The sequence below is a fragment of the Ips typographus genome, linkage group LG2, assembly GCF_016097725.1.
Source record: "Ips typographus isolate SLU linkage group LG2, UJ_Ityp_2.0, whole genome shotgun sequence".
NCBI lineage: Eukaryota > Metazoa > Arthropoda > Insecta > Coleoptera > Curculionidae > Ips > Ips typographus.
This window is the reverse complement of record NC_138423.1, coordinates 13,207,180-13,223,588: the sequence shown is the minus strand read 5'-3', so window position 1 is coordinate 13,223,588 and position 16,409 is coordinate 13,207,180. Positions and strand designations below refer to the sequence as shown.

Genomic DNA, 16,409 nt, shown 5'->3' with positions numbered 1-16,409 from the left:
CAAATCACCATATAGTTTGTTACTTATTTAGATTAAGACAGGTACTTTACAGGAATAAGGAAAGTTACAGAAACATAATTTTCAATATAAACAATAGATTTCTTTTCATTTAGAAAAAATTAACAAACAAAAGTTATATTTAAAAGACCGTTGTTGAGACATTAACTTAGCCAATAGTTTGGTTTCTATAAAACCAACAATACGTTTGCAAATTTTTAAGAAATTTAGATACGTAGTATGCGAAATATCGTAAACCAATCTCTCTTATTGTGACATGGGCCTAATGAATTTAACAAATGTGGGCAATCAATATTTAAAAATACACCCATAGATGCTTACTCAACGGGCCATTGTAAAGCCATCAGACAGATTAACGGCTTTTAAATAACAATACTAGCTGAATTAGTCTGTTAAGAGCGGAACCAAATCCTTTCATTTCTGTCACCGATAAGTTACCCGGTCGTCGGGTACTTAAGTTGTTGCGACAAATTGAATGCCATTTTTCTCATTTCAAGTCTGATCGGTGCAGTTTTATAACGATCGGGGAAAAGGAAGTTGGTACTCGGGTTCTAGCGGTTTAACTCACATAAAACGTTGCTATGTATAGATTGGTGGTGTCCTGTGTTTCCTTTATGCTTTTGTGCGGTCGAATCGAAAGTGCAAAGGATGCTGTGGTAAAACCGTTTGTGATATTTCAACCTGGTGATTTTTTCGATCCATTTACTGAAAATGGATTGGCGGAAAGTCAACGTAGGGATTCGATTGTGCCGGCGCAACCTGGTTCGTTTGCAGAACCCCCTAATAGTGGTTTAAATGCCAAGCGATCTAGAGTGAGATCGATAGGGCAAATCAGTGGAAATGCCCAACAGATTAACGCTCAACTATTCCACCCGAGTTCGTTTTTGGAGGAGTTTGATAAGTTCAGTAATCAGGTAACACAGAATCAAGCCACGATCAACTCCAGAAGAATTGACGTACCACCTCAAACTCCGTTAAGACGACAGAACCCAGTGAGGTCTCGCACTAGAAACCCTGTTAGAACCCAAGCTAATGTAGTACAACAACAAACCCCATTAAATCACGCATTTCAAATACGCAATAACAACCAAAACGTTGGTGCTAGTAATCCAATTAGAACACGAACTCGTGATCCTGCAAGATCCCAAACTCAAAGGTACCAAAACCCTTTGTTAACTCAAATTCCACAACCGGCTAACCCGCAACGGTTTAGTTTACCGAAAGTAAACGATGCAAAAACTGCAGGCAGTGATGGAGTACAAGACATCATAAAACAAGCTTTAGCAGCCGATATCAGTGCATTACCTGTCACATTGCAGAAATTCTATATTGAACCTCAGCCCTTAAAAAGTCAAATAGTTCATAATAGAGGTCTAGAAAGAGAGAATAGAGGTCATGAACCTAGTCGTGTTCACGTGATTGAACGACCGGTTAAAGTGGTGGATACACCTGTTGAGGCTAGTCATGTACATCCACATCATTCTAGTGGTCAATCAGGTGTGTATTTCTTTTTCTGTATTTTTTAATAGACATTTCTGTACCAAGAATATTACGGAAGATAGAATAGTATGAAGGTCAAAACAGTTAATCAATCAATCAATCAAAATCAAATGTGTCTTATTTGACTAAATCGGTAGACAATCAATGCTTGAGCAAACTCAACTTGATAAATTTAAAAGAAAAAAATCAGATAAACTGTCAATTTCAGCATTGTCAATTATTACACTATACAGAGTGTTCCTTAACAAAATGTACTATTTTAAAAAGACGTTTTTAAAACTCAATTTAAAGATTTTTTAGCTGCAGTTATATCCTTTGATTTATACAGGATTGTCGTTGTTGTTGTTCTTTACTTAACTAAACTCATATTGTTTACAATGTGTTGTTGGATTAATTATTATTACAATTAAATTATGGAAATATTTTTATATACCTTTGCTAGTTGTGCTTGGTTTTCACGCAATAAAATCTTGAAATCCTCTGTTACTACCAATGAGTGCTGTTAAATTATTACACACGAACTCTGGAACACCCTGTATATCACTTAATCTTCTTTTACAGTTTCTGTGTTAGTAGCCAAATTAATCGTTTCAACATATTCTTCTACTCTCCTCTTCTGAATTTGCTTTTTCTCTAAGATATTTCGACTTTTAGCATCAATAAATCAATCTTCTTTTACAACCTCTGACCGATTAGCCAGCTTAATCGTTTCAACTTTTTCTTCTGCTCTTCTTTCATGACAGTGATGGAATTTAGATATTCTCTAAAATATGTTGTTGTAGACTTTGATATCGATCAGTTCATCCACCATCAGTCTTTAGACAAGACTCCACCAGTTGGCCAAGTTGAAACCAATCGTTCCAACTTGTTTTCTGCTCTTCTTTCCTGGTGCCAGAAGAATTTAATTCTTTTTTAAAATATGATTTGCTTTTCATCTATCAGTAAGTCTTCTTTCAAATTTTCTGGTTAATTAGCCAGCTGAAGCATTTCACCACATCGTCTGCTCTTCTTTTCTGACGCTAATGAAATTTAGTTATTTTTTTTAATATGTTAGCTTTTGACATGGATCAATCAGTCTTCTTTCAAAATTTCTAGGCAGTTAACTAGCTGAAGCAATTCTCCACAACTTCTGCTCTTATTTTCTGAAGTTGAGAGATTTTATAATTCTTCTTTAAAACTTGTTGGCTTTTATAACATCAATCATTCAGTTTTATTTTGAAAATTTTTGGGCAATTAGCCGGATCAAGCATTTTTTCACATTTTCCGCTTTCCTTTCTGAACCTGATGAAATTTAATTCTTCTCTAAAATATGTTGCATTTTGACATGGATTAGTCAGTCTTCTTTAAAATTTTTAGGCAATTAGCCAGCACAAGCATTTCACCATATTTCTTCTCTGACTTTAATAAAATATTGACATAAATCAATCAATTAACCTTCTTTCAAAATTTCTGACGCTGACGCTGAAAGATTTTACAATTTTTCTCTAAAATATGTTGGCTTTTAACATCGACCAGGTCAGTCTTTCAATTTTTTTTGGCAAATAACCAGCTCAATTATTTTAATACATTTTCCGCTCTTCTTTTCTAACAATTATAAAATTGTCTTCGTTTCTAAAATATGTTAACTTTTAACATTAGTCTACTTTTTCTTCTGGACAATTAGCCATCTCAATCGTTTCAACTTTTTCTACTGCTTTGCTGCTTTTTTGACATTAATAAATTATAGAAATATTCTCTAAAATAAGTTGGCTTTTGATATTAATCTTACTATTAGTATTCTTTCAATATTTCTGGGAAATTGATCAGCTTAAGCATTTCAGCACATTTTCTTTTCTGACTAATGGAATTTAGTTCTTATCTAAAATATGTCGCATTTTAATACGGATTAGTAGTCAGTCGTCTTTAAAAATGTCTAGGCAATTAGCCAGCTCAAGCATTTTACCATATTTTCTGCTCTTCTTTTCTGATGCTAATGAGATTTAATTGTACTGTAAAATATGTAAATGGCTTTTATTTTCTTCTTTCAACTTTTTTTATAGTCTTTTTTCAAAATTCCTTTTGACAATTAGCTAGCCCAATTAATTCAATACATTTCCGCTCATTTTTTCTGACAAAGACAAAATTTCCTTCTTTTCTAAAATATTTTGATTTTAGATTAATCAATCTGACCTTTTTTTATTTTCTGGGCAATTAGCTAGCTCAGTTGTTCGCAACACTGAGAGAATTTCTTTCTTCTTTTGATATCAATCAATCAGTATTCTTTTAAATTTTTTGGTAATAACCCGCTCAATCGTTTCAACATGAACTCTTCTTTTCTGACCCTGATAGAATTTAATTTTTCTTTAAAAAATATTGGCCTTTGATATGTATCACTTTTAGTATCAGTCTTTATTTGGGTATTTGTTTTGTTTTTGTTTGACATGATTGGGTTTTTAGCCAGCTCAATAACTTCAACATGTTCTTTCGCTCTTCTTTTCTGACTACTAAATAAGATATAACATCGATCTGGTAATGTTTTTCTAGTTGTCGTTTAAGTTTGCATGATTTTTTGACTCTACAATTTACATAAAGTTATAATAAAATATTTTCCTACTTGGTTGCGGCAAAGTGCACTTTTAGGCACTCATTTGAGTGCCGGAAGGACTACTCTTCCGCACCGGACGCGGTAAAGTTACTTTTCCGAATTACATGAATAATAATCCTGAAGTTTATATGTGTAGAGTAAAGATATCCATATGCACCAATCTTTTTATGAGAAAAAAATTAGTGAGGTAAAGTTACTTTTTCACACTCATTTCATTTTTCGAAAATATACATTTGAATCAAAAAACAATAACTATATATTTGATTTCCCAATTAAGAATACACTTTTAATCATCTTTGCAAACAGACCCTGTCATTAATCATTAATATTAATTTTACTATAGGTTCATTACAAATATTGTTCCTAACACATGCGGAAAGCGTCTTTTCCCCAATTAAACTGCTTGTCCGAACTCCGCGTTGTTTCCGCACTTGTTAGGTAAATAACTATTACATATTTTTACTTATCAAGTAAGTAAATGAGTAGAATACTGATTTAGTTATTACCCTTTAACGCAATGTAAAACTGCAAACATTTTAATTTTCTATCACGTAAACTGTTGAGAGTAACTAATTAATTCATCTGAAATAAATTCCACTACTTTTTTTGACAATTTTGATTACACCACAGGCGTAGACTACTTTCCATAAACAAAGTGGTTTTATCCAATTTTATTCTCTGAAACGTCCATTCTCATTAATTAGAAAATCAACTACGATATTGAATATTTATTACATCATTACGTAGTAAATTCATTTAAAACCAATTTGGCGATTTGGAGAAAAAAACAATTTTCAGAGCGATGAATAAGCGTTTGGTTTGCTTGGATGAACATGACATAAGCTAGCGAAAGTGATCAAATTTTTGGAAAACTGTAATGGAATTCCAAAGAATGGTTGCGGTTTACCAAACAAAGTTAAAAAGATGTTTGTTGCAGACATTGAGGAATTTCCAACCTTGACACTGCAAATTGCATAAACCAGTGGTGTCTAACCCGAAATTAAAGTGTCCAAATAACTGTAACAATTAATTTGTTCTCGAATTTAAAGGGTTAAGCAAAAATAGGTAACGTTACAACATATGCAGCTTTTTCAAATACCAGACCATTTTACTAGCATTAAATTCGGCATTTTGTAGTTGAATTGTGTCTGAATTTTTTAACAATAAATAAAAATCGCACTTACATGCTCCGTGAAATCGCAAATAAAGTGTGAAATTAAGTGTCACACTATTATTATTCTATTACCTGCCAGAGTTGTTTTACTTGCAAAGCCGCAAAAGGGGAAACCATATTGTTATGATAGTAGTTTTAACAAAACTTGCACAATCGACCATACGAAAGTCACAATTTGACTTGCATGATCTTCGATGTTACTAAAAAATTTAAAAATGTTTGATTTTTTTAACTGGTCCACCCAACTTTTCATTAGTACAGCTTGTCTCAATACACCATTTTATTTTGCGATGGTGCGTAAATAAGATTAGTTTCATCACTTGAAAATTAGAGAAAATATTATTTTTTTAAGTTTTTTTAGTAACTGCATGTAATTTGTTTTTAAAACGTTTGACTTTAATTCAAATAAAGTCGTTTTTTATTTCTATTTAATATACAGAGTGTTACAAATTCGTGTGTAAGCATGGAGATCTCGAAAACGGTAATAATATAGTTTATGGCATTATTGTGCTATTTGCAAATTTATAATCTTAAAATTCCGATTACGAAATATGTATTAAAAAAAACGAACATCTTGAATGGTTTTTTTTAATATATGGTTATCCCAGCACATATTTTACAAACAGTTTACTAAGAATTTACTGACCGTTTAGGAAACTGACAAATTGCCAATTAGTTTTCAAATTTAACATTTAATAAGATAGAGAAGCAATTAAATCATTAGCGAAAGCTTCTCGGTTATAATTTGGCCACCCCGTATACATACATTTATTATTAAGAAAATTGCAATAAAAAATTAAAATAGACGAGTTCGATTATTTTCCAGAAAACAAACCTTTGAATGGCTTTACGGACACAATGTGTACAGAGTGGATCAAAAACGTATATCTGTTGACGTGGATTTAGGTTTTTTTTTCCCTGAATTTAATTGGAGATTTAGATGCGCCATATTTAGACACCCATGAAAAACGGATGAGATTTTTCCAAATTCAATATATTTCAAAAAAATACGAAAACATTATTGCATGGTATTTCTGTCGTCTGGTGAAACTAGTTTACTTGCACCGTTCTATTTCCGATCAAATGTCTCGGTTATTTGTAATTTTTAATTTTTAATAGTTTTAGTAATGTATTGAGATAAAAGAAAGCTGAAATTACGGGCTAATTTTTTGACGTTTGAACCAACCTTCTGCCTGTCATAGAAATTAAGTTATTAGCTGTCAAATTATGACATATTCAATAGAATTTGTTTTCTTGCACTGCTCTATTTTTCGCTCAATATTTCGGTTATTTGTAATTTTTTAAAGAATACTGTGTTGAGACAAGGGAAAGCAAAAATTACGAGCTACATTTTGACATTTAAGCGAATTTCCTTACTGTAATAGGGACCAAGTTAACAACTAGTTTACTTGCACTGCTCTATTTCCCGGTCAATATATCGATTATTTGTAAGTTCTAAAAAAATTGTAGTATTAATTGTATTAGCTAAAATTACAAGTGCTCTATTTTTCGCTCAATATCTTGCTTATTTGTAATTTTTCAAAGAAAAATGTGTTGATATAAAAGAAAACTGAAATTACGGGTATATTTTGACGAACTTTTTGGCTGTCACAGAGACTAAGTTATGTGCTGTCAAATTATGACATTTTCAATGAAACTGGTTTACTTGCACTACTGTATTTCCCGGTCAATATATTGGTTTTTGTAATTTCTAAAAAAAATTGTATTTAGGTAAAAGAATGCCAAAATTACGAGCTACATTTTGACATTTGAAGGAATCTCCTAACTGTCATAGAAACCAGGTTAGAGGCTGTCAAATTAGGTCACCTTCACTATTTCTAGTACAGTTACACTGTTGTATTTCACGCCAATCATCTTGCTTATTTGTACTTTTTCAAAGAAAAATGTGTTGAGAAAAAAAAAACTGAAATTACGGGTATATTTTGACGTTCGAACGAACTTCCTGGCTGTCACAGAGACCAAGTTATGAGCTGTCGAATTATGACATTTTCAATAAAACTTGTTCAATTCTTGTCAATATATTGGTTATTTGTAGTTTCTAAAAAAAATTGTGTACAGGTAGAAGAATGCTAAAATTACGAGATACATTTTGACATTTGAAGGAATCTCCTAGCTGTCATAGGAACCAAGTTAGAGGCTGTCAAATTATGACACCTTCACTATTTCTAGTACAGTTACACTTGTATTTCACGTCAAATATTTTGCTTATTTGTAATTTTTCAAAGAAAAATGTGTTGAGATAAAAGAAAACGGAAATTACGGGTATATTTTGACGTTTGAACAAACTTTCTGGTTGTCACAAAAGCCAAGTGATGAGCTATCGAATTATAACATTTTCAATGAAACTGGTTCAATTGCACTACTTTATTTCCCGGTCAATATATTGGTTTTTGTAATTTCTAAAAAAAATTGTATTTAGGTAAAAAAATGCCAAAATTACGAGCTACATTTTGACATTTGAAGGAATCTCCTAGCTGTCATAGGAACCAAGTTAGAGGCTGTCAAATTATGACACCTTTACTATTTCTAGTACAGTTACACTTGTATTTCACGTCAAATGTCTTGCTTATTTGTACTTTTTCAAAGAAAAATGTGTTTAGATAAAAAAAAACTGAAATTACGGGTATATTTTGACGTTTGAACGAACTTCCTGGCTGTCACAAAAGCCAAGTGATGAGCTATCAAATTATGACATTTTCGATAAAACTTGTTTACTTGCACTGCTCTATTTCCCGGTCAATATATCGGTTATTAGTAATTTCTAAACAAAATTGTATTTAGGTAAAGTAATGCCAAAATTACGAGCTACATTTTGACAATTGAAGGAATCTCCTAACTGTCATAGAAACCAAGTTAGAGGCTGTCAAATTATGACACCTTCACTATTCCTAGTACAGTTACACTTGTATTTCACGCCAAATATCTTGCTTATTTGTACTTTTTTAAAGAAAAATGTGTTCAGATAAAAAAAAACTGATATTACTGGTATATTTTGACGTTTGAACAAACTTTCTGGTTGTCACAGAGGTCCGGTACATACGTAATACAATGTAAATAATAAGTAATAATTACTCAATCTAATGATACATTAAAATTATAACAAACACGCTTTATGAACATTTCCTGCTCACGAAATTAGAATAAAGAAGATTTTACTCAATAAGGCCTTCACGATTGCCAGACTAAAAACTAAATTTTCTATTCTAAGTATTTTAACTAGTTTTGCTGTGATTTTTAAAGGTAAATCTACGGATAATGGCCATCACCACGATACACGTCATCATAGAACCCACGACCATGAAGACGAAAAAGACTACGAAGGCAAACATGAACACAGCCAGTCCAATTACAAGAAAAACGCAGGTTTTCACGACGTAGTTCAGAAAAGTACCGAAAATGGCAAACAACAAGAACACCACGATGAAGCAGCGCTTTATAAAAAACATCACGAAGGTAAGTTGGGTTCTTCTTTTCCAGAAATTTGACTAAAGTTGGAGGTTTAAAGCGGAAAAGTCCCATAAAGCCGGAAAGTTTGGAGAGAAAAAAGGTCATAAAAGGGGACACAAAACGAAAGGCTACCACAACAAATTCCACAGGGATGAGTTTCATAGAGAACATCGGTTCTACGACGATTTCCATAAAGAAGGATTCCACGAAAAACATGGGGCTAAACAAGGCCGATATAAACATAAAGAAGGTAAGTTTCTTATAGAAAATTTTAAGTTTATAATGAATTAGTGTAAACGTCTTTGGTGTAAATGTATAGAACCTAATCTGCACGAAGTATACAAAGTGTCTCAAATGGATGGAATATCTCCAAAACTAGAGCAATGCGGTTTCCGCGAATCAGTGCTCGATTTTTGTGAAAAGAACGATGGAAGGGGTGATTTTGAAAATATGACAGTTTGAAGAATGAACCCTCCTCGTATTTTCTTTATTATTAGCGACACAGAAGAACTACAAATGGTTTTCCGTCGAAAATTTAACGTAGAACTATCTAATCCGTTTTTTTCTGGAACCCACAGTTATACAGGGTGGTCCAGTTTTAAGTGTCAATAATTCAACATTTGATAGCCAATCAAAAAATAAGTTGACTTGCATTGTGTCATTTTTCTGAAAAACGTTTCCTAAGGAAGATACAGTCCTCCAAATTTCAATTTAAAAAATCGTTTTATAGTTTAAAACTGAACATTCAAGACTTGTGAAAGTCCAAATTTGTACTGAATAGTCTAGAAACGTGCTTTTTACTATTAGGAATGGTCTTATGATTCGCTTTCTCAGACTGCCATCCTGGTTGAGTGTCTGAAACTGGCATTCAAGAACTAAAAAAAGTCCGGAAATCAAGACAAAGATTGTATTGTGCATGAAACTCATTTTTTACTACTAAAAATAGTATAAAAGTTGACTTTTAATGCTAGAACGGACCTTACTAGTACTAAAGAGAGTATAAAAGTATATTTTCAAGACTTTAATTGGTGTACAACTCAATTTTCTGGACTGGACAACAAGTCTAGAAGTAAATTAAATTTTTGGACTATTTTATTTCTAAAAATTAGTTCTCAAGACTATTATTGTAGCAATTGGTACCAAAATTTTTTACTTTTATTACTGAAGAAACTTGACTTTTGGAAATAGTCTTAAACTCGATTTTTCAGTCTTAAAAAGCACTAAAAACAGTCTGAATTTCTTAGAGATGCTACAATTTATTGCACCTATGAGTGTAGAAGTGGACAAACTGGCTTTTAGGCCTGGTAAGTCAAAAACTTTGTAAAGATAGTCTTGAAACTCGATTTGAGGCACTGAAAACAGTCTTAAAACACTAAAAACAGTCTAGTTTATTAAGAAATACCCGAATTTTTAGCACTGAGGTGTCTGGAAGTCGATTTAATAGTGACAAAGCTTGGAATGCTATTTTAAGTCTATGCTATGAAGAATGTAAAAATTATTTTTTAAGTTTGCTATGTCAATAACTTGGTGAAGATAGTCTTGAAACTCGATTTTCCAAGCTGAAAGCAGTTTTGAAGCACTAAAAATAGTCCAGAATTCGAAGAAAATGAAAAGCAAAGTAAAAAGCACGAAAAGTTCGTTTCCAAGACAAATTTCATGAATGTAATGTCAATGTCCTGCATCTAAGACTATTTTCAAGACTAAAATATTGAAATTTGTCTTCAAATTATGAAAACCTACTTCAAATGCAAATTTTAAGCTTCTGATGTCACTTTTCATTAGTTCAGTCACATTTTAGGGTTCAAGTCAATTTTTAAGGTTTAAATGTATGAATTTGTAGTAACAAATTCTTGAAAAAGTAGTTTTTATGTCTACAAGTCAATTTTTTTTTTTTTCATGCAAGTCTCTCGATTTGCATGAAAACTGGTTACAAACACAATTTTTAAGCTTCTGAAATTTTTATCTTTTCTAATTCAATTTTCAAAACTAAAGTCTTTTAGTTTGTCTGGAAACTATGAAAACTGGCTACAATAATATTTTTTAAACTTCTTAAGTGAATTTTCCGTTTCCAAGACAATTTTTAAGTTGGGTTGTATTAGTTTTGGGTCTTTGACCGTAATAACGTGTAATAAAGTGCTTGTTCCAAATTTGATCAATATTGCTCCAACGGTTTGACAGTTATGACAAAAAAACGATTTTTTAAACAGAAATTTGAAGGACTGTATTTTCCTTAGGAAGCACTTTTCAGGAAAATGACATAACGAATGTCAACTTATTTTTTAATTGGCTATGGATTGGTGAATTATTGACATTTAAAACTGGACCACCCTGTATAGATATTAACCAAATATACTGTTTTTAAATGGGACACTCTATATATTTTTACAGATTTCAAATAAGCAAAAAAATACGTTTACAAAAATCTATCACTAAAGAGATTTTTAAAAGGTTTTTTTAGGTTAGAAATACCATAATGGCTAAATAGCATTAGTGGATTTTAATCTTTTATAATGTCACCAGAAGTTAGAAAACTGTTTTTAGTTCTCAAGGTTGAGAGAAAAATTGTTTCAGTTTGAAGCCCTTTAGCGGCCAATTGATTAACTTACCAACCAGTACCAAATTGGCGAGTTATTTATGATTAAGTGAAATACTGCGTTAAAAGTGAAAAAAAAATTAGTCGACTTTGACGCCGTCTAGCGGCCAAACCGCCAAACCAATTAACCAAAGTTGTCATATTTCTACAAAGGCCATTTTATTGGCTATTTATCGAGATATTAAAGTCGTTAGCATGTTAGTTAAATAGGGAAGTTGTTTAGGTTGAAACAAAATAGTGCATGAAAATTGATCAGAAAACATTTGTCGTCTTTGACGCTCTTTAATGGCAAAACGATTCAACCTGTCAAGCAAAGTAATTATATTGTTTGAAAAGGTATTTCCTTGGCTATCCATCGACATAAAAGGTTCCTTCATTATGTGTCAAATAAGACAGTTATTAACGATTGAATGAAAGACTGTATGACAAGTTTCAAAAAACGTAAATTTGGCAAAACGTGTCACGTGATCTAGAATACACGTGCAAACAATGATTGGGTAATGATTGGGTAAAAAAAGTTACGTGATTTTTTTCACTTTGAATGAAAAAAAAGTCAAAATATCAGCCAAAAGTCACGTGACACTTTACCAAAAAAATTGTGTAAAAAAAAATGGCGGAATTGCGTGTGAGTGTCTCACGTGACTTTGACAGAACAGAAAAGTAAATACATTTTAGAAAAAGTCAAATCAAAATTGCCGGGAAAAAAATCACGTGACTTTGGAAAAACCAATTGGAGTAAAACAAGCAAAACATTGTCAAACTGGCGGAAATGTCACGTAATTTTTAAAAAAACTGGTTAAAAGCCATAATCATTGTCAAAACCTGATTGAACCTAAAATCTTATTTTTTTCCCAACTAAACCTCCAAGTTCAGCCAAGCGTAACTCGATTATTTGGAAAATTATGAAAAAAGTATACAGGTTAATTCAAACTCGACCCTCACCATTGGGATCTCGGAAACTATAAGAGATACGAGAAAGTTTAAATTGGGGCAAAGTTGCGCAATGTAAAGCTCAACCAAATGCCGTTTGAAAAATTTTGATTTTTCGAGAACTTCCGAAGATATCCGAAAAAAACTGAAAATTTGATTTTTTGTTTTTATTTATTTCTAACCTTATTTGAAGAGATATTCCAAAACTAAAAGCACCTTTTCATTGCCACTTTTTCCCAGCTATTCGATGATGGATTCAAATTTGCCACACGACGTTTCGTTTTTTGGCAGCCATCATCAACTTTCTTTTTTTTATGGGCGCCATATTGGATTTTTAGCCCACCAAATAGTACGTTTTATTCTGATTTTAGTGATGTATAATAACTTATGATTTTTTCCATAAATAACAAAATAATTCAATAAAAACTAATTTTACCTTAGTTAGCTTTGAGTTAATGAGACGTTTTATGAAGATTACTTGGTAGTACTTGTCACACGCAATTGACCTGAACATACTTAGTCACAAAGGTGTACACGTGACTTAAACCGGTTTATTCTCTTGAAGAGCTTAGGCCACTCGCTACGCTCGTGGACCTAGTTGTTCTTTTCGTGAATAAAAAATGGTTTAAGTCACTTGCTGTATAAATAACTATTTAATCACTCTGAATGACATTCGCCTATTTACAGATGTAAACAAACAAACATCAATGTTACATCTACGGGGCGCGGTGAAAATTTAATAGAAGTGTAATTTTAGTTTTTTTTTAATATAAGAAGTCGAAATTTAATAAAATACTGTATAAAACACGTGACTTAAATCGGTTTATTCACTCGAACAAATATGAATGAATAAAAAATGATTTAAGTCAGTTGCTGTATAAATAACTATAAACTTGCACTTAATATTATAAAAAATTGAAATTTGGCAAAAAATTAAGTTCCTAAAATGATGATCTTTCTCTTGGAAACATAAATAAGCCTTTTAAGTTAGAGATAATGCTAACAAATCTCTTTTTCTGATTAACCTAAATAGTTCAGCAATGCTTGTATAATAATAATATTTTCTGCGGGGGTTTCTTTTCTAGATACATTTTTAACTATGATTCACGCTCTAACGATCGTCCGAATTATCGTGTTTGACAAGTACTGTCAGATAATGACATTTTATAAAACGACCCATTAACTCAAAGCCAATAACTAAAGTAAAAATAGTTTTTATTGAATTACTTTGTTATTTGTGAAGCAAATCATAAGTTCTTATACATCACTAAAATCAGAATAATACGTACTATTTGGTGGGCTAAAAATCCAATATGGCGCCCATAAGAAAAAAGAAAGTTGATGATGACTGACAAAAAACGAAACGTCGTGTGGCAAATTTGAATCCATCATCGAATAGCTAGGAAAAGGTGGCAATGAAAAGATGCTTTTAGTTTTCGGATATCTCTTCAAATAAGGTTAGAAATAAATAAAAACAAAAAATCAAATTTTCAGTTTTTTCCGGATATCTTCGGAAGTACTCGGAAAATCGAAATTTTTAAAACAGCCATTGGTTGAGCTTTAAATTGCGCAACTTTGCCCCAATTTAAACTTTCTCGTATCTCTTAGGGTTTCTGAGATATCAATGGTGAGGGTCGAATTTGAATTACCCTGTATAAGGAGAAAGTTGTAGAGAATTTCACTTTTTACCAGATTGTGCTAAGTTATTTTTGCCTTAAAAAGCTTCCTTAGAGAAATATTTCCGAAAAACTGTGTCAAACTTTTTGAAAACGTAATTTTTCGCTTATTCCACATCTGCATAAATATGTAAGGTGTCCCATTTAAAAAAAAGTATGTTTAGCTTATATCTTAAAAACGATGTGATCCAGAAAAAAAATGGATTAAATATTTGGTTCCTACGATGATGGTAGAGAAAATACGATGAGGGTTCCAAATTGTCATACTTTAAAAATGTAGCTCTTAGAAACGGGGGCAGCTGTGGAACATACTACACCATCATTTCTTTCTACTCCATTTTGCTATTTTTGGAGATACCCCGTAAAACCATCGAGTTTCAGACACCCGGTACAAAAAAAACAAACTAAAATAAGATGACGTTTTTCTGAAATTTCAGGAGCTTACAAGAAGGGTAAAAGCGCAAAATCTGGTAAAGAAGGTCACAAGCACAAGAAGAAAGGCGTTTCGAAAAAAGGTCACGTGGAACAAGAGCATAAAGGTTTTGCTAAAGGGGGTGGTAAGAAAAAGTACCATAAGCACCATAAGGATTACCACAAGAAAAAAGGTTCTTCTGGTGGTAAACAGTATGGGTACCAAAACGAAGAGTAAGAATAGAATATCACATTTTATTTTAAAAATTTGTTGGCTTTGAAGTCGCATTTTAAATGAATTAAACAGGGCTAAAATAAACATACGCCAAATTATGTATATTTAGCTTGTATACTGTTTTATAACCGATCAAACTTATTAAGGTGGTGTTCCAAAATTCAGTGATTTGTGTACAGAATAGTGGAAAAATTAGAATAGGTATAATAAAAGGTATATGCCAAAACAATTTTTTTTTATAAATTTTAATTCAAGAAAAAATAAAAAAACAAAAATTGAATGTTTTTTTAGTTAAACTTAAACGGTAGTTTAGTTCAGCTCCAGTTAGCTAAATTAATATTGTACAAGCGGTTTTCAATCAATACACAGAAATTTCGATAATACATTTCTTCATTCAAATTTTCGTGAATTATAGATTTGAACTAAACGATGCATGTAAAATTGTGTTAATTTCATTCTTAAGGAAAAACGCACCGGAATCAATTTCACGCAACTTATTTTAAAATCGTTTCGTTTGTTGGTCCTCAATTATGTTCTGCTTTTTTGTTTTATATTAAAATACGCCTAAATTCGTCTTGCGTGAATAATTTATAACGAAATTTCTAGAAATTCTAGTTAGTACTAGTTAGTAGAAAGTTTATTACATTTTTTTTTAGAAAATATTATAAAAACTATGTTGGTTAAATAGAATCACTAATTTTGGAACACATAGCTACTTTTAGAAACTGCAGTATCACTTTTAATATTCGTTTTTAGATTCGTTATTTAAGTTTATGTTAAGACTTGTAAATACGATTTCGTGTATATAATTTGTTATAACCTACTCTAATAAAGATTTTTTAATTTTTCAGTTGCAGTTTCTTCTCAGTACGTTATTTAATTGGATAATGATCTTTTTTTAGTTTAGAAAAATTTACCTTGGAACCATAATGAAAAAAAAAAAAAGAAAAGGTAACACCCACATTCATACATTGAATCTAACCAGATCTCTGTATAGTTTTATTAATATTCTAACCAAGAAATTTTTAATTACAATAATTTATTACAAATGTAAAAAACTGTTTACAGACAGAAATTCTAGTTAATAATAAAAAGTTTTTAAAAGTTTAGAAACTAGTTTATGACATATTGCACCAAATTTAAGTTTATTTAACTGCACATATTTATTTTCAGAATTATACCAGTTTTACCTTATTTTTTGACTATTGTAAAAACCAAAATTCTATCAAAACGACTATAACAGCTATTAGATTGGATCAATATCTGAAAACTGCTTGAAGAGAAATTTTACGCCTTTAAACATATTTTTATCTCATCCGTGTTAACAAGTTTTAATACCTTTGCAGATTGCAAAAACCGAAATTTTCATTATATAAAATACCAGATGTCACAAAAGTTGCGTATTCTATTGATAAAAAGAGTCAGTCAAAAGTCAATTTCAATTTTTTAACACTTTATTACTGATATTTTGGAAAATAAATGGAACTTTTAATTCTTAAAAACAATTTTAGTTTTCAGCTCCGACGTTTCGTTTTTCAGATACCACTAACCATTATCAACACTTAAATTCTAAAAATTGTGTAGCTGCATTATTTGAGCAGCTATTAAAAAGCGTTAATAAAGAAAATTGTGGCAAACTTTATGCTCTACAAGATTACATTTAGGTGTTTTCATCCTTAAAGCCCTCCTCAAAGAGCCACAGGGCAAAAAGTAACAAAATGCACCAAAATGTTATTTTTCAATTAGTTGGATTTTTCACGAAATGGAAAATGTTTTTCTTACAAAATAAGTTTATGCCAACAGTTGCTTTGATGGTTTTT

The 16,409-nt window shown here is 31.4% G+C and overlaps 1 protein-coding gene across 1 annotated transcript; it reads left to right on the top strand.

Moving 5' to 3' along the window:
• The first annotated feature begins 319 nt into the window (after positions 1-319).
• On the top strand, positions 320-15,439 carry LOC145724332 (uncharacterized). The gene is made up of 4 exons (XM_081972508.1): positions 320-1,515; positions 8,538-8,750; positions 8,803-8,994; positions 14,381-15,439. Exons 1-4 carry the CDS (start codon positions 600-602, stop codon positions 14,590-14,592), a joined length of 1,533 nt encoding a protein of 510 aa, XP_081828634.1. The 5' UTR covers positions 320-599; the 3' UTR covers positions 14,593-15,439.
• The last annotated feature ends 970 nt before the right edge of the window (positions 15,440-16,409 follow it).